The sequence below is a fragment of the Pseudorasbora parva genome, chromosome 4 (genome assembly GCF_024679245.1).
Source record: "Pseudorasbora parva isolate DD20220531a chromosome 4, ASM2467924v1, whole genome shotgun sequence".
In the NCBI taxonomy this organism is placed as follows: domain Eukaryota; kingdom Metazoa; phylum Chordata; class Actinopteri; order Cypriniformes; family Gobionidae; genus Pseudorasbora; species Pseudorasbora parva.
Genome location: NC_090175.1, coordinates 4,650,561 through 4,676,845, shown reverse-complemented (window position 1 = coordinate 4,676,845; position 26,285 = coordinate 4,650,561). Strand labels below are relative to the sequence as shown.

The 26,285-nt window shown below is 39.3% G+C and overlaps 3 protein-coding genes across 3 annotated transcripts in view; 2 read left to right on the top strand and 1 right to left on the bottom strand.

Moving 5' to 3' along the window:
- LOC137072700 (CMRF35-like molecule 5) overlaps positions 1-26,285 on the top strand; it is a 140,582-nt gene that overhangs the window by 9,106 nt on the left and 105,191 nt on the right. The gene's annotated exons all lie outside the window — the stretch shown is intronic.
- Positions 319-4,712, bottom strand: LOC137073669 (CMRF35-like molecule 1; the record flags this gene model as incomplete). The annotated part of the gene is made up of 5 exons (XM_067442377.1): positions 319-1,550; positions 1,651-1,685; positions 1,850-2,050; positions 4,066-4,383; positions 4,559-4,712. Coding segments are annotated over 5 exons (1,023 nt in total), but the record flags the coding sequence as incomplete, so codon positions are not given.
- Positions 16,785-19,478, top strand: LOC137073668 (polymeric immunoglobulin receptor-like). The gene is made up of 8 exons (XM_067442376.1): positions 16,785-16,824; positions 16,994-17,350; positions 17,542-17,859; positions 18,289-18,393; positions 18,477-18,536; positions 18,663-18,761; positions 18,877-18,926; positions 19,069-19,478. Exons 1-8 carry the CDS (start codon positions 16,785-16,787, stop codon positions 19,144-19,146), a joined length of 1,107 nt encoding a protein of 368 aa, XP_067298477.1. The 3' UTR covers positions 19,147-19,478.

The window sequence follows — 26,285 nt, the reverse complement described above, 5'->3', positions numbered from 1 at the left end:
TTTAGAAAAAGTAGGATTGTTGTAAAAGGGGTTTGAGTTATTGAGATATTTCACTTGTGGTTTACCCCAGGGGTTGGTGATCATGCTGGCAACAAAACCTTGTTTTCTTTTTTCTTACTAGTGCAGAAAAGAGACATCAAAAATGTTTTACATCATTCAAAACTGTGAAATGTCTTCTTTTATTTGTGTACACCCACAGTAAAATCAAAATGTTGTGCTTTTTGCAAAATAAAGACAGCAAATATGATGCACAATCTGCCATGTCTCTTTCCATGAAGTCCATTCCACTAGTTGTCAGAAAATCATTCACAACAATCTTTATTCAAAATGACTTGACAAGATTTGAAATATCGGCGTTCAGTGAAATCTGATGCAAGCTGAGCTCAAGAAAAATGGACCAAAACTATTCAAGGTTAACTGAGGCCAGATATGAAACCTTAAATATTTTAATGTTGTTTAAAAGTTTAATACTTGTCAAAGTTCATCATGTGGGACGTCCTGCTGCTCTTTTCCAGCATCTGTACAGGTGAGTTTGAGACTCTGAGCTCTTTTACTCAGAGTTTGACATGTTCTCGTGTTTTTCCTCTGTAATTCCATGATCATCAGACTCATATGGATGATATTTGTAAGATATTCTGGCCTGTTTATATCTCTTGCTCACACATAACAGCTCTATATAATGATATTTGTGTTTTCAGCTGTTGTTGATGCTCAATCAATATGTTCTTTCCAGTTGGCTAAAATATGAACCGCCTCAACCTGCTCAACATTTTAAATTCACAATGAACTTGCATATCACATACACTGTGAGTATCACTGTATGTCACTGTGATCATCACGATATCACGCATTGACTGGGGACAGCACAATAAAAAACAGCAAGGTGAAAGACCATTACCTCATGTTGTCTTATTGTTGTGGAGTGAATACTCATTTCCAGCCCTCAGATTAATAAACTCAGCTGTCTGATTCTTGCTCCATAAACCAACATATTATAAGTTTACACCACCTGGTGGCTGTGGCTTTTCCAGTAGGATAATGCTCCTACCACAAAGTAAAAATTAAGGGGAAAAAATGTCCAAAGAAAATTAATCTTGTTACTAAGCCATAACTGGCTGTGAACCTTATTTATAAATAATACACTTTATGAACTGTGTTTTGTACAGAAAAGTCTGTCAAAATATTTAATAATTAACCATGTAGATTTTAACAGATTTTGACAGTCTCTTTCATTTTTAATTGATCACTGAATAGATAGGACACTCGTTTGTTGTGACGATTTGAGGATGTGTAACTGTTGTGTAGATCAGTTCTGTCCCGCTGTCCTGTGTCGCTTCAGGCGGGTTCATATTGTCAAAATAATCCCAGTCTGTATCTGTCATCTGATTATGGGTGTGACTGGGGTTTGAATCAGGCTGCTGATTGGTTACTGTGGCGTAAACAGTAGAGACTTTAGGGCGGGTGTTGAGGTGTGATGCAGGCGTCTGATTGGCTGAAGATGTTACTGCGGTGTCGTCACTGTTTGAAATCTCTTCATATATGTGGTAAGTCTGAAAAATTGACTAGTTTACATAAATAATTCTCTGTTGATCAAAAGACAATAATTTAACATGTATTTCTGATCTTCTACGGGTAAAGATTTGAACACACCTCCATTTTGAGCTGCACACTTTGATGAAATAAAGCTGCATGAAGACAGAGAAATACCAAGTCAATTCCCACACTAAGATATAACTTAATAATAATAATAATTATTAATAATAATAATATTAATAATAATTATTATTAATAATAATAATAATAATTATTATTATTATTATTATTATTATAATCAATCACAAACTGTTACCTGTCCCACTTTTCCACTTCCTCTTTTTCAGGATGAGTAAAACTCCAGAACACAGAGTCAGAACCAGCAGAGCCGAACCCAGACCGACAGCAACAGGAGCCAGGTCTGTATGCACCGCTAAACATGTGATATTTACATGAGAAAACAACACACTGCTGATTCTGATTAGATGTATTAGACTGTTAGATGAACAATAATATTCTTACCATTGCTATAATAATGTTATAATAAATGTTAATAATAATTTTTACTATAGTACTTTTACTATAGTACTTTTTACTATAATTTTTACTATAGTACTTATAGTACAATCAAACTATATGAGAAGAACTGTACTATTTAGATCCTCAGTAGCTTGGAATCAACTCTCAATGTGTATAAGACAAATAAGCAACAGATCTTATTTAAAAAAAAATGTTAAAAAAATGTATGATCTGTAATGATAACTAAGTGTAATGACTCAAATTGAAGTGTATGTCTTTTGATAACATATTTTAAAAAGTGTAATGTGATTGTGTATATTGTTTTGATATTGTAAAATGGACCCCAGGAAGATTAGCGACCACTCGTGGAAGCTAATGGGGTTCCAAATAAATAAACAAATAAACTTTAAAATATTGTAACAGCCTATATTGTAATTGTATTGTGTAACCGAAGTGAAACCACAATGGTAAACCTCAACTCTACAGAAGTAAACGCTTTTGTCTGCGGCTGATATGAAAGCAAGTTAACCACACAAGTACGTGCCTCCACATCACACCAGTTCCTTTTTCCAAAATGAGCTTATTCTACATAATCAAAGAGGGAGCTGTTGCTTTATGGGTAGTGTAGTCTGTTAGATGTCAGTTGTTAAATATCCAAAGTTCATCAGAATTGTAGAAACTTGGTGGTGTGTCTGATTAAAACACTGGGAAAAGATCTAGCCATTAAAGTCTTTAGTTTATTAGGTTCAGGATGCTTAAATCTTGAATTCTTTGAACAACCCAAAGCACATTGAGATACTGGGAGCGAGTTCACATGACAGATATTAATAGAAGGAAGAGATTACTTGATGGAGGGGAAGACTTGATAGAAAACAATGAACTACAGGAAACTCAATTGGTGGAGGACTATGCATGTATATTAACACCAAGTGGTGTAGACACCATATCATTAGACACACCATCAATTCCCCAAACCTAGAACTCCTATCAGTTTCCTACATACTTACCACGAGAGTTCAGGCAACTATTTGTATGTCTGGTGTGTATTCCCCCTGATGCAAATTATAAAGCAGCCGCTGATGCGATATATCATCACACACAAGAACTTGAGGCAAAGTCCCCAGATACTCCTAAACTTATTCTGGGTGATTTTAACGGCTGCTCTTTGTCATCTGCTCTACCACACTATCAGAATTATGTGAAGTGCGCTAAGTGTGGATCAAATTGATCTATGTTATGGTAAGATAAAAAATGCCTACAAAGCAGTCAATAAACCAGCGATAGGTGGGTCAGATCAGAACACTGTCTTTTTTACTGCCCCATTAGCGACAAAAATTAAAAAGGGAGAAAACTAAAATCACATCAGTGCATGGGACAATGACAGTGATGGCTCTGCAGGGCTGTTTTGACTGCACGAAGTGGAGCGTTTTTGACTGTGTGGATCTCGACGAACATGCCGATGTTGTCACGTCACATTAACTTCTGTGTGGATAATGTTATTCCGATGAAACGTGTTAAACAGTTTCCTTATTCAAAACCATGGCTTACTGCCAAAATCAACAAACTGATAGTGGATAAAGAAAGAAGTTTTAAAGCAAATGAGAGGTATGGGGGTAAGCTGATTCAGAGGGAAATACAGACGAAGATCAAACAGGGTAAGAGACAATATAAAGACAATATTTGAACAACAACTGAAGGAAAATAACTTGCGTATAGGTCAAAATCACCACTCTAACACCCTGGTACATACAGTCGAACAGGCTAATGCCCTGAATGAACACTTTGCAAAATTTGGGAGAGTGACTGGCCAGCAAATCCAATCAGCCTCGATGGAGGAGCAAGTGCACCAATCAGGGTTAGCAGTGAGGAAGTAGGGCGGATCTTCTCCCATAAGCAGGCCAGAATAACTTACAAATATCATCCACATGAGTCTGATCATGCAATAATGGAGGACATTGGAAATATTTTGCCAGTTAAAAAAAACGTATGTTATTAACTAAATGAATCACTTACCCTGTTTAATCTGCAAAGAAATCTCTGAATAGACATCAGTTAAAGTCCTCTCCACAGCACACCAGTATCGGCCTTCATCCTCTGTTCTCAGATCAGTGATGGTGACGGTGAAAACTCTGGCCGTCGTGTCGTCAGTCAGAGAGAATCTCTCGTCTTTAGCTGGAGATCCTGATTTAATGATGATTTTATTTGAAAATAAACAATTTCCTCTACAAAAATACTTTTGATTTGCTTCATATCCAGAGTCATATGTGCATCTGATGTCGACTCTCTCTCCTCTGTGTCCTATAACTGTCTCTGGATCACCAACAACAACAGCTGAAAACACAAATATCATTATATAGAGCTGTTATGTGGAGCAAGAGACATAAGCAGGCCAGAATAACTTACACATATCATCCATATGAGTCTGATAATCATGCAATAACAGATGACATTGGAAATATTTTGCCAGTTAAAAAAAGTTACGTTATTAACTTAAGTAATCATTTACCCTGTTTAAACTGCAAATAAATCTCTGAATAGACATCAGTTATAGCCCTATCAGTAGCTAAAGTCCTCTCCACAGCACACCAGTATCGGCCTTCATCCTCTGTTCTCAGATCAGTGATGGTGACGGTAAAAACTTTGGCCGTCGTGTTGTCAGTCAGAGAGAATCTCTCGTCTTTAGCTGGAAATCCTGATTTAATGATTACTTTATTTGGCAATAAACAATCTCCTTTACAAAAATACTTTGGATTTGCTTCATATCCAGAGTCATATGGGCATCTGATGTCGACTCTCTCTCCTCTGTGTCCTATAACTGTCTCTGGATCACCGACAACAACAGCTGAAACAGCTAAAAACACAAATATCATTATATAGAGCTGTTATGTGTGAGAAAGAGACATAAGCAGGCCAGAATAACTTACAAATATCATCCATATGAGTCTGATGATCATGCAATAACTGAGGAAAACACGAGAACATGTCAAACTCTGAGTAAAAGAGCTCAGAGTCTCAAACTCACCTGTACAGATGCTGGAAAAGAGCAGCAGGACGTCCCACATGATGAACTTTGACAAGCGTTTTGCTCAAATAGAAGACCAAATTCTGTATGTCAGACGATACACTCGTTTTCTTCCGTACTGTGTGAACAGTGTAAACTGTAAAGAAATGCTGTAAAAAAAACGGCCACATTTTGACAGTAAAATGCTGTTTTCCATTAAAACAGTAATATACCGTAGAAAATAATGCATTCTGGGTAATATTTGTCATTGTCGAGAAAATAGCCAACAGTAATATGCTGTGAATTAACACGCTTAAAGTCGACACTCAGAGGCTGTGTTCAAAATCACTCCCTATCCCCTTATTCACTATTCCCTACACTAGTTCACTGATATAGACCACTCGACAGAGAGAGAGGAAAGAAGAGAGTGAATTCAGACACTGATGAACACCTGCTGTTATCACTGAAGGAAAGAGAAACATGATTTCATCAACTGAAGATAAATGAAGACATTAAATCTCTGAAGATCTCATCAGAGGATTAAACAACTCCACAAACAGCATTACCAGCTTCACACATTACTAACCAGACTGACTTTATTTCTGTCAGACGACTACAGAAGCTCTTATTGAGAATGAACAGATGATGTTTTATTGTTTCTTCTGACGTTACCATTATGGTGATCAGTGTTTGCTTTAGTTGGGCTCTTGAACATTGACACAATAACATTAGTTTTTTTCTCGCTGCTATAACGGTGTGTATTCAATACTTTTTTTATAGGAAGCAAAGCTGAGAAAAAACCATGAGTTGGTTATGTTGACTATTTAATAATGGTTTAATTCACTAATAGTTTAAAAGTCTTATCTATAAACATATAGCTGATGCTTAATTTTTTGTAAACTTGAACCCTATAATTTTATAACATCGTTGCAACAACCAGATAATTTGAAGAGCATGGGAACAGCTTGTGGTCAAAACATCTGAATCAATCTGACTCACATAGACATCAAGAATCGGCGTATGAATCTCAGCCGTGGTGACACTCAAAACTCCCAGCATGCATTGCGGCACAAATAAATTATGCTGCTGAATAGCCTGGTTGTTTTCTTTAATTCTTACTATTTGCCTTTAGTTTTGGTGCTGTTGTTGTGTTGACTTTAAGTAGTGTTCCCTTTCGAAAGGGAACTCGAGCTGCGTCAGCTGACGCTATGGGGAACGCCTCCAGCGTGACCGGTGTCTGAGCTACTATCAAATCACAGCAATCCTATTGACCGGCGACAGCCTATGATGTCATCAAGGTGCGACCAGGAAGTATATAAGGGCGCCTTGCAAACATGACACCAGCATCTTCGTCTTCAGGGACTGTTTTTGTCTGAATGCTTCAAGTCAAAGGTAATCCAGATTAATTTATTTTCTGCCTGGGATTAAGAGCATGCACAATCAAGCTCTTGTGGAGTCATTTGTTCGAATGTGAGCGAAGTTTTTGCATCTGAGATTAGTGATGTGATCCCCGCTCACGCTGAGGCTGAGCGCGGATGCACGTCACAGTCCATCAGATGGGGTCGCGATCGCCGCGAGGGGATGTTTCCCTCCGGCGATCTAGCGACTGACGAGACTAATCACGAATGCTCGTAGGGATGGCTGGTGAGAAGGGAAATTAATTTCTCAGCCATCCTGACCGTGTATGCTGAGCCGATGGCTGTTATGAGCGCGCTGCATGCAGGCTGCGGCCGTCATGCGGGCACATTAAAGGAGAGATCGCTCGTTTAAACGGAACGATCGATTTCTCCCCGGCCATAAAACTGTCGGCTCAGTTGAGCTTTTCCATTCCTTCCTGATCTCCTGACTGAGATTGTGAGGGTATGGAAGAACCCATATTCAGTGTATTCACGGACATCAGCGTCGGGTCCCAGGCAGGCGGGAGGCGTCACGGTATACGGACCAGTGACGGGGCCTGAGTGCCAACATCGCCTCTCATGCTCCCCGTGGTTAAGGGCGGGCCGCAAAGAGGCGGACTCCCACAGAAGAGGAATAGAATCACAACGCTGTTGGCGTGAATGAAATATCCCTCCCTTAGGTGGGTGAGTTAAGAATTACATCTCATTTACTGCTCTTCTTCATTTTCTCCCCAGGCGCTTCTTACATCCGGCCCTGAGGGGGGCCATGACGATGATACTCTAGACCCCGCCTGGCTGGGCTGTGAGAAGCGCACCCTCAGGCGGTTGCGCTCCTAAGCATGCATACTGTGAGTAAAACTTATGCGTGGATATCGTCGCACAGGAGGCGAGCTGGTAAGTCCCCCTTGTGAGGGAAACATTATTTATTTATGTTGTGTGAGACTTCATGCTCCCCATCGAGGGTTTGGGGATCACGGTATCGATGGAGGACACCATAGAGCCCTGTAGTTCCCCTGTCCGGTGGCTAGAACGATTTTTTAGATGCCGTTATGTGGTGTGTTTAGAGCTAGCTTTGCTAGGAGAGAATAGCCGCCGTTGTATGTACAGCTGTGCGAACAGTTTTTTGCCTTCTCTCTGTGTGATGAAGCAGTATTGAGGCAACCGCTCATTCTTGTAGGAATGTGCTGCTGTTTTAGGCGAGTGTGCTCTCCTAGTCAAACAGGAAGCTCTTAGCCACCCCAGGGTAAAGCGGTCAACGTTGCCCCTCGTGGAATTTCATAGACGGGAGGGTGAGTTTAGGCTGATGCACGAACTACAGATTTATGTCTAGCCTCGCAGGGCTTGGACGGAGTATTATTGAGGTTTTTTCGCTTCCCAGAGCCGCGTATAATACTCTTATGTATGCTGGCCCTCTCCGGGCCGCTGCATCTGTTGGCATTTCTTTCCAAAGAAGGAAAGTAATTATCGCCCGAGGCCCTCGGTTTGAATATTGCAGCATTTTCGCATCCCTAGTCAGCCTCCTCTTACATTAGAGTCGTCCGGTCAAGGCCCGCCCCCTTCTCTGCGTTTTGGGTTTTTTAGTAATGCAGGTTGGTGTGAAGCAGAATGAACAGCGACTTAGCCAGTGGTCGTGGGGCGGGGCGGGGTCGTGGGGCAGTCCTGGCAGTGGACTCTGAGCAGGAGGCCTCAGCAGGCCTCCTTGTGGGTGAGTCGCGACATCGGGCCAATGTGCACCTGGGAGGAATATCCCCGACAATGTCGGCTTCAGCAGTACCTCGTCGACAAGCAGGACCATCATGGCCTCCCTGGGGTGAGTCCCCAGGTGGTAATTGGATGTCTAGGTCTTCGTCAGCCAAGCAGACAGCCACTGTCAGCCCGACTTGGAGCGGCCAGCATTCATCCAACCTGACAGCGAGTATTCGTCGCTGGCATGGCTACAAGCCCAGTTAGTAGGCCTCCCTAGTCCTCCCTGAGGGCCTGTTGGGTTGCAGCAGGCCTTGCCGGGCTTCCCTTGAGGGGGTATTCCCGTGCCTCAGGTGTTAGACGGCAGGTAGTAGGCCTCACCAGGCCTCCCTGAGGGCCTGCTGTGGTAGCAGTAAGCCTCGTCTGGCTTCCCCCAAGGGGTCGTTCCTGGGATTCAGTCACTGGATGACAGGTAGTAGGCCTCGCGGGGCCTCCCTGAGGGCCTGCTGGGATGCAGCAGGCCTCATCTGGCTTCCCCTGAGGGGGTACTCCAGGGAACTAGCGCTGGATAACAGGTAGTAGGCCTCTTCAGGCCTCCCTGAGGGCCTGCTGAGGTACAGCAGGCCTCCTCTGGCCTCCCCTGAGGGGGTGTTCCTGGGCTCCAGTCACCAGATGGCAGGTAGCAGGCCTCACCAGGCCTCCCGGAGGGCCTGCTGGGTTGCAGCAGCCCTCATCTGGCTTCCCCTGAGGGGGTGGTCCAGGGCCTCGGCCACTGGGTGACAGGGCCTCGCTAGGCCTCCGGGAGGGTGAGCCCCGGTTCCTATGACAGTGAGCATGGTTGCTAGCCAGGGCGGCTAGCATGGTCTGCTATCAGGTAGCAGGCCTCACCAGGCCTCCCTGAGGTCGTTCCCTAGTCTCAGTGCCGGCTACGAGTAGCCTGGCAAGTAGTAGGCCCTGCGGGGCCTCCCTGGGGGAATGAGTTCCTTGGACGGAGCCACATAACTGGCTCAAGCTTCAAGTTCAAGGAGTTTAAAAATCAATCATAACTGTTTCCCAATCACTGCTTAATATTTTCAGAAGTGTCCCAGTTAAATAACATAAATTAAGAATAAATGTATGTGTTTTTGAAAGAATGGGTTTGTTTCAGGAAGAAACACTGGACAAGACTAACAAACTAAGCATCCTATTACAATTATAACAAAGCATAACCAATAACTTCTGACCATTTTTTTTCTTAGCTTTTTTGCTACAATAAATGTGTTTAAGAAACACACAGTTATAGCAGACATAGAAAGACTATCATTACAAATTCAAAGGCCAAGAGCCCAACTGAAGCAAACACTGATCACGATAAGGGTGACCAAATATTTTCTATTAAACATCAACACCTAAAGATCTGATAATTCTCAATAAGAGCTTCTGAAGTCAGTCTGGTTAGTAATGTGTGAAGCTGGTAATGCTGTTTGTGGAGTTGTTTAATCCTCTGCTGAGATCTTCAGAGATTTAATGTCTTCTTTTATCTTCAGTTGATTTCATCTAAAGCTGTGGCTGAAGTCAGTTGTAGTTCTTGTGTTTCTCTGGCCATGTCCACACTAATACGTTTATTTTTGAAAATGTATATTTTTCTCTCCATTTTGGCCTTTCGTCCACACAGCGTTTTAAGTCAATGAAAACGTATCGTTTTGAAAACGCTCCCCAAAGAGGATAAATTTGAAAACGCCGTCTTTGCGTTGTAGTGTGACTGTGAAAACGGAGGCTTTATAATACGATGACGCATTTTTAGTATGATTTTTAGCCATGTGATCCAGTCATATGACCAATTCACGCTGTATTTATTTTGGCACGTCTCCCAGTCTATATTTTCACTTGCTTTTAGCACTTTATATTCATGTGTTACTCGCAGCAACAACTCCACCGCACTGTCAACCCATTTAAAAAACTCAGTGCCTTTTCTCGACATTGCCGCAAAATTTCAAAGAGTAAATAAACGAGTAGTGGAAATGACGCAAGTCGAAGCGTTTCGCATTTGCTCATGCGCAGTACGGGGATGTAAGCGTTTTCAGACGTTTCAGTGCAGATGAACATTTTTTGGAAAACGATTGAAAATGATAGTGTGGACGCGGAGCGTTTTTAGACGAAAACTCAGTTTTTATTAGTGTAGACGTAGCCTCTGTCCTTCAGTGATTCTTGTTAACATGTTTTCTCAGTTATCACTTAATTCATCTCTTAATTATCTCATGAACTTCAACAATGCTTCAATTACTCTAACACTCTGTAGTGTCTCTAACACTCTGTAGAACACTCCTCAGTGTTCATTTAAAACTGAAGATTTTGCTGTGGGGTTAAAAGGGTTAAATGGGTTAGATGGAAAAATCCCACAGAGGGAACCGTAAATTAACGGTAATCAACTGTAAATTAATTTACAGAAAAGTTCTGTAAAAAAACAGCAATTTACTGGCAACCAGAGCTGCCAGTAGATTACAGTTAAATCAAGGAAAAACAGTAATATACTGTAAAACATAGCAGTCAAATTTACCAGATGATTTAAGATATTTTCACTGAATTTTAGTGCAAGTTAACAGAAAAAAAGTTGCACAAAGTCAGTCACTGGTAATGAGAGTAAATATTAAAATGACCTGTGTTTATGTGTCGTTGCACAAGATGATATAGAAGAGATGTTTTAGTTGAATTCATTAGTTTTGTGGGTTACCGTTGTGCTGAAGAGTAGAGCCTGTGCTTCAGTCCAGGATGAGCAGAGAAACATTGATGATATGCTGCCTGATGCTTTATTTAACGGCAGTGACTGTGTTTGCTGATGCAGTTATGAGCTGTTTGTTGAGTAATTTATCACATGCGTGTGTGCTATTGCTCACAATGAACCGCAAAGACTGAAGTTAAAGTCATGTTTCTAAATCATTTTACTACTACACCTTACACACGTGTGAAATGACTTAAATGAAACAAGTTTACGATACAAACACCTATAAATACTTGTTTTAAAATGAGAACTGTTTGAAGCAATCAGTTTTCCACATGAAAAGTTACCTTTCATGGTATTATTACGGTAAAATACTGTAAAAAAGCAGAGCTGCATATAAACAGTAGAGGGCATATAAACAGCATATAAACAGTAAATTAACAGTACATTGCTGGCACCACAGCTGCCAGTAGATTACCGTTATTTTACGGCACAATTTTTTTACAGTGTAGCAACTAAAATATCCATTTCCTTCCCCATTCATCTCTTTAACCTCATCCAGCTTTACACGACATCAGTAAAGTGTTTCACACAGCATCCCAGATACTTATTGAATATTATAACTGAACTACTGCTTTATAAGTAATATTTGATTAGAAAGATGCTTTATGATTTGGTATTCCTCTCTTTCTTCAATTTGCTGCACACTGTCTCTCTGAACAGCTTTTAGGATATATTACATAGAAACGATGAGATTCAAAACAAATATGGTGTTCACCCTTTTATGTGTTAAATTAAAGTATATTAATGTAAAATACACTATAAATGCCATCGTAAACATATAATTGTATTTTAAGAATAGTACAACATCTCAAGTATCATTTCACTTCCTGTGTTCACTGGCTTACACTTCATAGGCCAACCTGTGGTTCACATCACACTGGTATTCTCTTCTAAACAATTAGATAAAATATCTTAATGATAAGAAAAGAGAATTAAAGAACTCTGAAAATCTCTAGAGGCCATGAAGTGTTTCATAAGGTGATGAAAACATACTGTAAACTGTGTGTAATGTGTATACCACATCCTGTAAAGAAACATGTTGCATTGTTTGTGTTGGTGAATATGGTTTCTGGGGGCGAGAGCATTTGGGTAACTGCTGAATATAAATATATTATTAATGACATTTACAATATTAGATGTTACTTGGACATATTTTAAAGTTGTATTTCTTAAAGTGTTGGATATTCTTGCACTCACCCTTAGACCAGTGAGTCATGGATGAATCAGGAACTAATACAATTATTAAGACGTAGGAAGAAAGCTCTTACAATTTTTCAAAAAGAGGATTATGTCTATATATGCACTTAGAAATTTAGGTCGGAAGACTACAAAGGTGGCAAAAAATAACTGTATAAGGGCGCAAATTTAGATTGATAAGGAAGATCCCAAATCTTTTCAGATGAAGAGGCTTTAAACAATTGGTAAATCGTTGTGTATAGCATCAGAATTAGGATTATATGCAGATGGTAAAATAGAACTCGATAAAAGTAGAGTTGCTAATACATTTAATCTTTTATTTCATCAATTGCAAAGATCTTAGTGGATAAGGATCCTTCGGATAAACAATTTTAAGTAATTGATTTGATTAAGTCTTTTTACTTAAGTGGATACTGCTGATGGAAACTTCAAAAGACGTTACTCTTTATAAGAAAGCAAATCAATTATCCAGGTAAAGAGATCTGCCCCAGACTACAGTCCTAATCTAGCCTGGATGCCAACTGAATTTAGCCCCGCCCACAACATTTTTAGGTCGGGCAGTTCGGTCTGGCATTGCTCCATAGAGGAGTAATTATCTCCAAACAGAAACTGTTCAGACCAATGAGATCATCAGGGCGGGCTTCAGACGATGACGGACAGATGATCAACAGTAACGTAATCATCACGTCATCAAAGGGGCTTGGGTTATATTTACTCAAATCCTAAACGGAGAGCTTGTTTGTATATGCATTCACCATCACAATTTCTCTCAGAAATGATGATCATGTTGGGTAAGTACTCTGTGTATGAATAAATTCTTTTATTTTTTTACAACACCAGCAAAGATTGTTTATTCCAGCGCGTGTGCAGACAGGGTTGGCAAGTTTTTACAACAAAATCCGCCAACTACTAGCCCTAAACAATAGCTTCTCAGGGGGTTCTCCGGGGGAAAAATGGTGTTCGGGGGGTAAAATGTGTGTTATTTTGGCATGGTTGCCTGCTAAAATACGCACTCATGGGTCTATATATCACATAATAGTCGCTTTAACCCGCAGATATAGAAAACAACCGCGGAAAAAAACGCGGACTTGGCAACACAGTGCAGTTGAGCTCTGTCTGTTGACATCTGACAATGCGTCGCTTCGTTGCTCTGATTGGTTTGCTCCATTGGGCTGCGATTATGAGGCCTAACAAAGGTCTATCCAATTGATGTCTTTCCTGGTTCGGTTGAAACACGCCTCATAATCACAGCCCAATGGAGCGGTTTCAGACTCATATTCTGACTAGAATTGAGTATGACCACGTCAGGCTAGTCCTAATCCAATCAGCATGACGATTCAAAGATGGGACAGGGGCTCCAAGAGCCATTAAAGAACAAAAAGGGTGACAATCTGACTCATTTGACTTATAATAAATAGAACAGGAACTGGCAGAAATATCTTGCTGGAAACTTTGCATAACAGAATAATTCATCAGATGTCATCTTTACCTTGAATGCTAAATACAACTAAGTACTTCCTTGAGTTTATGAAAGATTCTTAAATTTGTAATCCCACACTGCCCAACTCTTTTGTTTTTACTAAAGTTACAGTAGATTAAATTACTAAAACGATAGAAGAACATCAGATGTCCAAGTCAACTGGGCTAGTTTTTTATAGTATCTCACAAAAATGAGTACACCCCTCTAATTTTTGTAAATATTGTATTATATATTTTCATGGGGCAGCACTGAAGAAATGACACTTTGCTACAACATAAAGTACTGAGTGTACAGCTTGTATAAGAGTGTAAAGTTGCTTTTCCCTCAAAATTCCTCAACACATTGATGTTGTTACGGGTTGTTGTCCCAAGGAAGGAGATACCAAGACTTCCAAACTCAAAGGCTCTTCAGTAAAGATATACTAGACTTTACCAGGACCGTAGAACACCCGAGAACCATGAACAACAACACATATGTATAACTGAGACCGGACAAGGAAGGACTGAACATGAGGGACCTAAATAGACAGGGCTAACGAGGGGGACAGGTGGAACAGATGATGATACACAGCTGACATTACTTAACAGACCCGGGAGCTGAACTGAGGGGGGAAACTGAGAACAAAAGAACATGTGACAAAACAGAAAACCAGGAAGTACAGGGCAAAACTCAGGAGACAACGACATAACATGTGACATAACAGATGTAGGGTGACCATATTTTGATTACCGAAAACCAGAAAACTCAGCCCAGCAATGAGATACTCAAAAAATACTCGAAGTTTACTCAAAGATTCCTTATTAATTTTAATACTTTTCAAGTATGCCCCATCTCTATGGACAGAAACTTGTTAAATCAGGGCCAGGACAGGACAGGACTTTAAAATATATATATATATATATATATATATATATATATATATATATATATATATATATATATATATATATATATATATATATATATATATATATATTTTGGTAAAAGCAAAAATTTGAATTGCTTGAATCATGCTTAGTGCAATGCCATTTTGAGTATGCATGCATTTCTTGGAGATCTGATTTGTCTCGTGTATGGCAGGATAAGTAACAGAAATCTCAAAATAAGTTGATTTGGTTGGTTTTAGTAGTTTTACACATGTTGATGTTTCCCAGTTTTAGACATCTTAAATGGTTATCAATAGAAAGCAGAGTCATACACCTTAAAATAATGATAGCTCCTACATACTTTAATATTTATTTATTTTTTCTAAGGCAAGTGAGAAAAAAAATGTATACTAGATTTATATTAGTGAGAGTCTTATGAATATAACATGTCCTTTTAAAACAATATATGGTTGTAGGTCTGCTTTCTCTAACTGAACTGATTTTATGAAGATGAACGCAGTGGGAAAGTGATTCTGTAGCGGTGGCTTTGGGAGTGGCCTCGTAGGGCAGCGAAGCATTCTGGGAATTGTAGTCTTTCATCCCCATGATACAAAAATACATTTTCTGTCTTTTCTCAGTCTAGAAGGCACCAAATTCAAAAATATTTTCACATTTCTACTACATTAACAACCCAGTTCAAATACAGATTCATCTTCCCAGCCTGAAGTACTCCATTAACTAACTGATGTCTGATATGGACTACTGTGATGTTTTTTATTCCCTTTCTGGACATGGACAGTATAGTGTGCATACACTTGCATACGCTCTCGGACTAAATATAAAATATCTTAAACTGTGTGTGAAGATGAACGGAGGTCTTACAGGTGTGGAACAACATTAGGGTAAGTCATTAATTATATTTTTGGGTCAGCAACAGAAGCCAGGTCTGTACGCAACATTTTTGATTATTGTCTAATATTAATATTATGTTTAATAATATTAAACATATAGACCCTTTTCACATTTCCAGGTTTCTCAGAGCGGAAGTCGTCATAGTTGGGTTAACTTTTATAGCGGTGCATGATAGAACACATTAAATAAATTTGTGTCCCCATTTTCTTAAATGGCAAAAGAAAAACGCAACAACAGTGATTTTACAACGTTCAAAGGAGAAAAAATACAGTGAGATTGATAACGTCAGTGAAGAGAGAGAAATGCTATTCTTTCCATCGCTCCCATAGACCTGTATTAGAAACTCCCTCACAGCAGCGGTAAGTTGTTTATTGTAATTTGATGCAAAAGTAATATAATAGAAACTATTAGTTTTAATTTTATTACATAAAATAAAACAAAAAAATGAAAATACAAAATAAGTTGCACGATTTATAATATTGATGACTGTTAAAATGCGTCATCAATCTCTGTGAAAAGGGTCCATTGTAATATTGTAAATATATTGATGTTATATTGTGTAACTGAAGTGAAACTGCAATGGTAAACCTCAACTCAAGGAAACGCTTCTCTTTACGGTTGATTTCAAATCAAGTTAACCACACGAAAGCTGATGTGTGCATCATTTAGGTTTATGCAGTAGCTGAAATGTGTTAAACAAATGTTTAAAGCAGTTTCCTTTCAAAGAGTGATCATGTGATCAAAGATGGGGCCGTTGCATTATGGGTTGTGTAGTATGTGTACTTGGCTGAGAGTTTAACTGTAGTTTTTCCTGTTGCTGTTCTCGTTTCAGTTTCTGTTCTAGGAGTCACTGACAGAGGGAAACACCAGTGACGTGTGAATGTAATTTAATAATATATAGTAAATATAATAACAATAGACACTCATAACGTTGTCTTATTAAGATAAATCTAAAACACTTATCTTTGCTCAATATGATGCATAGTAAAAAAATACAAATGATACAGAAGCAAAGCGTTTAATTCCATCAGATTCTAGTTTAATGGTAGGTTCGCTGTAAACTCCTTTGTAGAAGTATTTGTACGACTATTTCTTTTTTTCTTCTTACCCTAAATTTCTGACTCTAACTCCTCCTAGAGCTTTAACTCCACATACTCCAAACTCGTGTGTAGATGTCACAGATACTCCTACCCCCTTATAAAGTGGATCATCCCTTCCCCAATCTCTCGGCACAAAATAAAACACATTGTATCTGTTTAAACCATACATTACTGATGTCGTGTAGAGCTGGATGTGGTTAAAGAGATGAAAGGGGAAGGAAATGGTTATTTTAGTTGCTGACAGATTGTTCACTCAGTACGGAAGAGAACGAGTGTATCGTCTGACATACAGAATTTGGTCTTTTATTTGAGCGAAACGCTTGTCAAAGTTCATCATGTGGGACGTCCTGCTGCTCTTTTCCAGCATCTGTACAGGTGAGTTTGAGACTCTGAGCTCTTTTACTCAGAGTTTGACATGTTCTCGTGTTTTCCTCAGTTATTGCATGATTATCACTCATATGGATGATATTTGTAAGTTATTCTGGCCTGCTTATGTCTCTTGCTCACACATAACAGCTCTATATAATGATATTTGTGTTTTCAGCTGTTTCACCTGTTGTTGTTGGTGCTCCAGAGACAGTTATAGGACACAGAGGAGAGAGAGTCGACATCAGATGCCCATATGACTCTGGATATGAAGCAAATCCAAAGTATTTTTGTAAAGGAGATTGTATATTGCCAAATAAAGTCATCATTAAATCAGGATCTCCAGCTAAAGACGAGAGATTCTCTCTGACTGACAACACGACGGCCAGAGTTTTCACCGTCACCATCACTGATCTGAGAACAGAGGATGAAGGCCGATACTGGTGTGTTGTGGAGAGGACTTTAACTGATGGGGCTTTAACTGATGGGGCTATACCTGATGTCTATTCAGAGATTTCTTTGAAGTTTAAACTAGGTAAGCAATTCATTTAGTTAATAACTTTTTTAACTGGCAAAATATTTCCAATGTCATCTGTTATTGCATGATTATCAGACTCATATGGATGATATTTGTAAGTTATTCTGGCCTGCTTATGTCTCTTTCTCACACATAACAGCTCTATATAATGATATTTGTGTTTTCGCCTGTTCTTGTTGGTGCTCCAGAGACAGTTATAGGACACAGAGGAGAGAGAGTCGACATCAGATGCCCATATGACTCTGGATATGAAGCAAATCCAAAGTATTTTTGTAAAGGAGAGTGTATCTTTGGGATTAGAAACATCATCATTAGATCAGGATCTCCAGCTAAAGACGAGAGATTCTCTCTGACTGACGACACGACGGCCAGAGTTTTCACCGTCACCATCACTGATCTGAGAACAGAGGATGAAGGCCAATACTGGTGTGCTGTGGAGAGGACTTTAACTACTGATAGGGCTATAACTGATGTCTATTCAGAGATTTATTTGCAGGTTAAACTGGGTAAGTGATTAATTTTGTTAATAGCAGAACTTTTTAACTGGAAAAATATTTCCAATGTTTTCATTGAACAACTTAATTGTAGTTTGTGAATATAAACACATTTTGATTTTGATGGCTCAACACACTCCAAAAGAGTGCAAGTGTTGTTTTTTTTCCTAAATACTTAGTTATGTTGTGTTGCTTTGTCTATTACTTGCAAGTCGATTCTATGTATTTGTAATTGATACTGTAATGAAAGTTAAACTGAGTGAATAATGCATGTGACATAGACATGTATCTATAGTAGAAATGTACATGATACAGGTCAGCAGCTTCATATCATTATATAATGGTCAGTGTTCTGCTTAATTTATGGTTATATGCAGTTTTTAGATGAGTGTGTTAATAATATATAAATGTAATGAATGGCTCTTTCCTTTCAACCTTCAGATAAAAAGACCACTGAGGTTTCAACAATCAACCCATTTTCAGTCGCAAGTGAATCAGAAATGAATCCATCCAGCAGCGTCACAGACCATCAGATCTCCTCGACAGGTCACATCTGTCTCTTACAATCTGACAACATCTCTTCAGCCTTTAATATGACTTACGTCTGGTTATTTCCTCACCTGACACAGGTAAACATCTCTCCACATCTCACCGTCCGTCTCTCTCCCCAGCAGACCACGAAGTCAAAGGTCTGACAGACGTTTGTCATGGGAACATGACTTTCAATTAGCCTCACATCGGCCTTATTTCACGCTCTTTGAGTTAGTCACCAGTTTTTATTCAGATTCTTTCTGTTTGGCTCTTGTGTTTCTCAGGTTCATCTGTGATTATCGTCACTGCGGAGGCTTTGGTTTTACTCCTGATAGCAGTTCCATTGGTTATAGTGGCCGTGCGGAAGAAAAAGAAGACTGAAGGTGATATTTTTGCTTGTGTTTTTAATATGACATGCATGCGAATGTTTTACTCATGAACTAAAGATAACTGAAGAAGTGAGTATCTAAGAAAGACTAATGTTGATCTGTTGCTCAGGTCTGCTGTCGTCCACCATTGTAGAGTTTAATCCAGTGATTTATGAACAGGTGAGTCGGCACAAACTGGTGATTATGGTGACGTTGAATCTCTATCCGCTGTGTGAATGATTATATTCACGTGTTCAACTGTAAATATATTCTCTCTGAGTTCTTTAGTCTGTTAACTAACTCTTGTTTCCTGTGATTATAGATCACAGACACTGGACGTCACTGTAACCCAGAGGACAGAGACACAGAAACCACTGTATTTTACAGCTGTGTTTCATAAACTAGAGTGCCATACGAGACTCGAGCCCTCCATCGACACCACAACAACATGAGCCCATTAATATAATATAGCAATACAATATTATATATTGTATACTATATTCATAATTAAGAACCACAGAGAAATCATATTCATCATCCTCATAGTTTTCATCATAACCGAGCGTGTTTTGTCTTCTCTACTCACCATAGAGTTCAGAAAGATCAGATTCATCTTCATTACTTGATAATTTTTAAAAGTATCATTAGTGTGGCTGCTTTACATTTAATGATGTTATGTTTACAGCAGATGTACACAAAAATGTATTATATAAATATATGCATTCATTTCTGAAGCTGAATCATAGGGCCCTATTTTAACAATCTGGAACGCAAGTGTCGAAGCGCAAAGCGCAAGTAACTTTGTGGGCGGGTCTCAGCGCTGTTGCTATTTTCCCGGTGGGATAAATGGCTCTTGCGCCCGGCGCAAATCTAAAATGGGTTGGTCTGAAGTAGCTTCATTATTCATAGGTGTGGTTTGGGCGTCACGTGAATAAACCAATCAGAGCGGCATCCAACATTCCCTTTAAAAGCAGCTGCGCAAGCTCCATTATGGGTCGCTATTATTATGGCGTATTTACCAGGCGCACGCCAGGAGCGGTTCACAGCCGAGGAGACTGATGTTCTTGTAGAGCAGTGAAAGACAGAGAAGTTGTGTTGTATGGGGATGGGAGAAACCCACCCAAAATAGCATCGGTTAAACAGTTTTTCAGTCGATTTCCTGGTTCTTGACAGACAAACCAATTTATCAGATATCCTTATATTCATATATGTCTTGCCACTATTGGGCAAACAGGTCTGATCCTTAATTACTACAATTGAATAATTTGTAAGCTAGATTTATGCCTATTTTTTGTGGCACACCACAATGATTTCCGTCATCTCATGTGTTAATATTTTTTTAGTGTAACAATTGATGATTTCCAAAAATAACTGTTGCATCTGTGTAGATTTCATGAGCAAAGTGTATGCGCGTTGTGCACGCTATACATTATGGTCAAGCATGCGCCCTTAAAATAGCATAATGAACAACGCGAAACGCGCCACTGACTTTAGACCAGGTTTTTTCTGGTCAGTGGCGCAACTGTTTAATGGAACAGCAAAATAGCTCCAGGGATTGTTTGCGCCGGAAAACGCCTCATTTTTTGCGCTGAACCGCCCAGAGAGCGCAAGTTCATTCACTAGTTTAGCGACGTGCTTCTGTGGAGGGAAAAGCACGCTTTGCGCGGATGCAAAATAGGAATGACACATGCGTCGGTGTACAAAGTCAATTGCGCTTGGTGCAAGATAGGGACCTTAATGTGCTACTCATTTTTATCTGTGTTATTCTGGATTGCAAGTTGGGTATATATTTTATTTCATTATTACTTATGTCAGGGCCAGCATTTGGCGAGCTAGGCGGTTGCCTAGGGCGACAATTGTGTTAGGGGCGTGAGCGCGCTCTAGTGCCGCCCATTACTTCCCATTAAACACAGAATCAGAACAAGCAAAATACCCAGGAAAAAAGCCCAGGATAGAGGGTAGTCTTCTTATCTCGGCCTATAAGTTGTCAAACAAAATATTATCAACTAATATTGGATGAATTGGACGTTTCATTTCTGTCACTAAGCTATCACTAGCTAGTTTTCTACGCATTACTACGTATTACAAACATAGCTTCACTGACAATAATCTACAATAACCTACATGGATGTACTTTAAATATCAAAGTCCAGTTCGTTATAGATGTGGATAACGTATCAGTATGCTAGTTATTGAAAAGTACAAATGCTCTCTACATGGGCGTCAGAAGCAAATAAAAAGTGGGTCCTCTTTCTCTGTATTTTTTTTTATTTTATTTTTTGGAGTAACGTTAGATGCCATATTATTTTGCATTAACAGAAATATACTGTCGTGATAAGGGTAAGGTGGTAGGGTAAGGGTGGTCCTTTTCAAGGACATTACAATAAATCAAAATCTATAACTAATGAAGAGACATATTAGAGGGTTAGGGCCAAGTAAAAAAAAAAAAAAGAATCTTAAGATTACAGTCATTATAATGCGAGATTAAACTTGTTAAATTTCAGGTAAAAAAGTAGAGATACAATCTCGAGAACAAACTCATTAAATATCGAGAATAAAGTTGTTGTGTTTCGAGAAAAAACTCGTTATATTTAGAGAAAAAGTTTAAATAAAGAAATTTGAGAATAACGCATTTGATCAGGGTTCATTGCATAGCATACTGAGAGAGGACTTTCTTTCAGCACTACTATAGCTTGACTAAGTCATCCAACTCTGCCATGTCCTCTATCAGTATGCAAAGAACACTGATTGAATGCGTTATTCTCAAGATTTTGACTTTATTTCTCGAAATATAAGTTTTTTTTTCTCAAAACACACCAAATTTTCACACCAAAACAAAACAAATTTCCAGCGTACACCCAAGACCACGGTGACTGAGATTTATCAATATGGACGTTGGCGTACGGCACGCTCAAATCCTACGCCAGCTCAGGAGGAGGTTTACGCACGTTTGAGTTAGTGCGAAAAGGCGCAGAAAAACAATTCCTAACGCCACAAAACGCACTGGCAAAGATATGCTATATAATGACACACTGTAAAAAAACAACAACAACAACATAGTAATTATAAACTTCAGTGTTTATTTTTGTGGAACATAGACTTCAGTGTTTAATTTGTGTGACTTTACCAAAACATTTGATTTGTAGGCCTGTATTCCTCCAGTTGCGAGCCTGTGCGCGTTACCTGACGGTTCAGGGTTAGGCCCGGCAGCTGCGCACGGACTGGGACAGAATAATTCAGACTGACAAAATAATAAAAATGACATTCTTCTTCTTTTAAATAATAATAATAAACAACATTCTTCTTATAAATAACAATAAGCGTCATTAATAATAAAAATCATAATAATAATCAGAAGAAAAATCTTACATTTTCATGCAATTATTAATGTGAATGAATGGTACTCCACATCACATCTTTATCACTATTGTATACCCCAATACATGTGCCGTGATGCGAAATTAAATGCTAATTGTTTCAAAACACGTGCTGTAGCCTATAATAATGCAGTGAGGTAATTTCTCATCCAAACAGCTTTAAACTGCTGGAGTGCGCTTCTCAACCCCCACACTATTAACAGTACTCGTAATTTAGGTCCATATTTTGTTTTTGTAGGTGCCTTTATTCTCACTCTTTAAACTCCCAAATAAAACAATTTGTTGTTTTTTTCCACTTCCCTGGTGATGATCTCGATGGGCGCGTCTCAATCATAGTTCAGTAGTCAGAGCACTGATCAGGGAGTCAGCCCATTGACTTATGTCCTAATCAGTGCCCTGACTAGTGGACTAGTGAGATGATTGAGACGCGCCCGATCTCCACATCGGAGAAGTTTCGCTTCTTTGCCGTCTTCCGTGTGTTTATGGCGTGAAATGAGGGCGTGGGGGAGGCGGAGACTTGAATATATAGGGGCGTGTTATTCTAATGAAGATAGTTTTCAGCCGCGGCATTTATCAAGGGCAAGTATTGCATACACCTGGATTGCAGAGGTGCGCACAGCTTCATAAATCAGGCGGTGAGAGGAGTGTAAGCATAATCTTACGCCAACATATACACCCGTTTCTACGCAAGATTGATAAATGAGGGCCAACAAATTTATTCTCAATATTTAATGAGTTTATTGTCAAGATTTTATTTAGACTTTTTTCTCGAAATATAACAAGTTTTATATAAACCAGAGAAAGGGAAGAAGAAAATTAAAATAGTGGAAGAAGAGTTTAAAGTTTTTTTATTTTTTTATTATAATATTGTTTTTATGATAAGATTAAATGCTAATGGAAGAGATGAGTTTTTACCTGTCTTTTGAATGAAGCGAGTGATTCTGTCGTGCGTATGGAGGACGGAAGATCGTTCCACCAACCAGGAACAATGAAAGAAAAAGTTCTAGAGAGTGATTTCATGCCTCTCTGTGATGGTACCACAAGCCTTCACCCGTTAGCTGAGCGAAGGCTTCTGGTGGGGGTGTAGACTCGTAGGAGTGAGTCGAAGTATGCGGGTGCTGAGCTTGTGGAAGATCCATGAGCAAGAGTCAGAGCTTTGAATTTGATCCGGGCAGCGAGTGGTAGCCAATGCAGAGAGATGAATAGAGGTGTGACATGAGTCCTTTTTGGACTCATTGAAGACAAGACTTGCCGCGGCATTCTGGACCATTTGCAGCGGTTTGATTGCACAAGATGGAAGTCCAGCCAGAAGCGCGTTGCAATAGTCACCAGGGCTTGGACAAGAAGCTGTATTGCATGCTCTGTAAGGAACGGTCTGATTTTTCTGATGTTGTGCAACGCAAACCTGCATGACCGAGCTGTCTTTGAGATGTGGTTATTGAAGGACAGCTGGTCATCAAAGATTACTCCAAGATTTCTGACCGACCCTGAAGGAGTAATCAAAGATGAACCTAGCTGGATGGTAAAATCGTGTTGTATGGTGGGATCAGCAGGGAAAACAAGCAGCTCAGTCTTTGCTAGATTGAGCTGCAGGTGATGTTTTTTCATCCATGCCGATGTCCGCCAGACAGCTTGAGATTCGTGCAGCTACTGTCAGATCATCTGGTTGAAATGAGAGGCTAGCCGCGATTTCACACTGTATGACTATACAAGAGGAATAATCACAGATAACACTCTCTTTCCGGTGCGCAAACTATGCTTCCCAACTAAACACAAGTGCGATGTGACGAGTAAACAATGTGAGATCACACGTGCGTCAGACCGTTGTATTATTTGTCTGATGCTTCATTTAACATATTTAATATATTATTTATAATTTATCTTGGATCTTCAGAAAGCTTTTGACACAGTGAATCATTCAATACTGCTTGACAAATTAAGTGCCATGGGTTGTTCAAGTATGGTCAGCCTGGTTGAACTCTTGAGCCACGTTTCCACAGCAGAGACTCTCCTCAGGAACTAGGGACTTTGGGGTGGTACTCTGTTTGTTTTGACCACAGGAACCAAAGTCTAAATGATGTTCTAGGTAAATATTTTCCCCTCAAAACGGCCATGCTCGCTCGGTGGTACTTTTTCAAAGTTCAGAAACTTTCGTGGGTGGAACTTGGGTGCTGAACATGCTGATTGGTTGAGTTCACACGTTCTTCACGTTCTGATTGGTCGACTCAACGCAACATTTTATTTCAACCATTATTTTTAAAAGTCTGTTGTGAGCGTGCAGTAAGAGTTGATTGCTATTCGAATCAACAATGGGAATTTAAAAAATAAGAATGATGGCCGGCGACGAGCTTCAAGCTTTATTAAATTATTTCCAAAGGAAGAAATCTAGTGGGAACTGTAAAGTCAACGCACACAGTCCTACGTCATCAGACTAATCTTGACGGTACTTTAGACCGTAATGGAAATGGTCTGCGGGGGGAAAAAAGTTCCTAGGACAAATTGTTCTGGCTAATTTTGGTGGAAACAGGGCTTTATTTAACTGGGCGAGCTCAAAGGGTAGAAATGGATGGGATGGAGTTATTCAGAAGTGCCTTAGGCCCCCTTTTATTATCTTGGATGTGTTCTTGACAACAACTATGAAAACTTTAGGTAAGGTCAATGCTAGGACAAAATGTATTGCCAGATGAACTTATGGCAAGAACACATTTAGCAAGATTTTTTAATTTATTTTTGTGGTAAAAGCAAAAATTTGAATTGCTTGAATCATGCTTAGTGCAATGCCATTATGAGTATGCATGCATTTCTTGGAGGTCTGATTTGTCTCGTGTATGGCTGGATAAGTTACAGAAATCTCAAAATGAAGTGATTTGGTTGGTTTTAGTAGTTTTACACATGTTGATGTTTCCCAGTTTTAGACATCTTAAGTTGTTACCAATAGAAAGCAGTCATACACCTTAAAATAATGATAATTAAGAGCTCCTACATACTCTAAAAATTTTTGTTTTTGTTTTTTTTTCCGGGCTGTCATTTTTGAAAAAAATCTAATTCGAACGGATATCAAATATCAAGCAATGCATTCGAATATATTCAATGATCTACAACGCCGTCATCTCCAGCAGCTGGAATGTGTTTACGGATGCCATAGCAACTCTTAACGGCCACCAGGACTTACGGTTTTATAAAAGCTATTCATTTGTTGTAAAGTGTAATAATCATCTCAGAAAAAATTAATTCTAATGTCAGGCGCAGTTGAAGAAGTTGATTGTTTGCTTACATAGGCGTAGGGACAGTGGCCCTCATTTATCAATCTTGCGTAGAAACTGGTGTATATGTTGGCGTAAGATTATGCTTACACTCCTCTCATCGTCTGATTTATGAAGCTGTGCGTACCTCTGCAATCCAGGTGTACGCAATACCTGCCCTTGATAAATGCGGCGGCTGAAAACGATCGTCATTAGAATAATACGCCCCTATATATTCAAGTCTCCGCCTCCCCCGCACCCTCATTTTACGCCATGGACAAACAGAAGACGGCAAAGAAGCGAAACTTCTCCGACGTGGAGATCGGGCGCGCTCAATCATCTCACTAGTCCACTAGTCAGGGCACTGATTAGGGCATAAGTCAATGGGCTGACTCCCTGATCACTGACGATCCTATTGAGATGATTGAGACGCGCGCCCATCGAGATCACCAGGGAAGTGGAAAAAAAACCCGAAATTGTTTTATTTGGGAGTTTAAAGAGTGGAATTAAAGGCACCCACAAAAACAAAATATGGACACAAATAACGAGTAGGCCTACTGTTAATAGTGTGGAGATTGAGAAGCGCACTCCAGCAGTTTAAATAGCTGTTTGGATGATAAATTACCATCACTGCATTATTTTACAGCACGTTTTGAAAAAAATTAGCATTTAATTTCGTATCACGGCACATGTATTGGGGTACAATAGTGATGATGATGTGATGTGGAGTAAGATTCATTCACATTAATAATTACATGACAATTTGTAAGATTCTTCTTCTTATTATTATGATTATTATTCTTAATGACGCTTGTTATTTAGAAGAAGAATGTTGTTTTTATTGATTTTATTATTATTTAAAAGAAGAAGGTCATTTTTATTATTTTGTCAGTCTGAATTATTTTAGTCCCAGTCCGTGC

Coding starts and splice junctions, on each gene's coding strand:
- LOC137073668 (XM_067442376.1), top strand. CDS start 16,785: ATGTGGGACGTCCTGCTGCTCTTTTCCAGCATCTGTACAG. Junction 17,860..18,288: donor TTATTTGCAGGTTAAACTGG/GTAAGTGATTAA, acceptor TTCAACCTTCAG/ATAAAAAGACCACTGAGGTT. Junction 18,762..18,876: donor GAAGAAAAAGAAGACTGAAG/GTGATATTTTTG, acceptor TCTGTTGCTCAG/GTCTGCTGTCGTCCACCATT.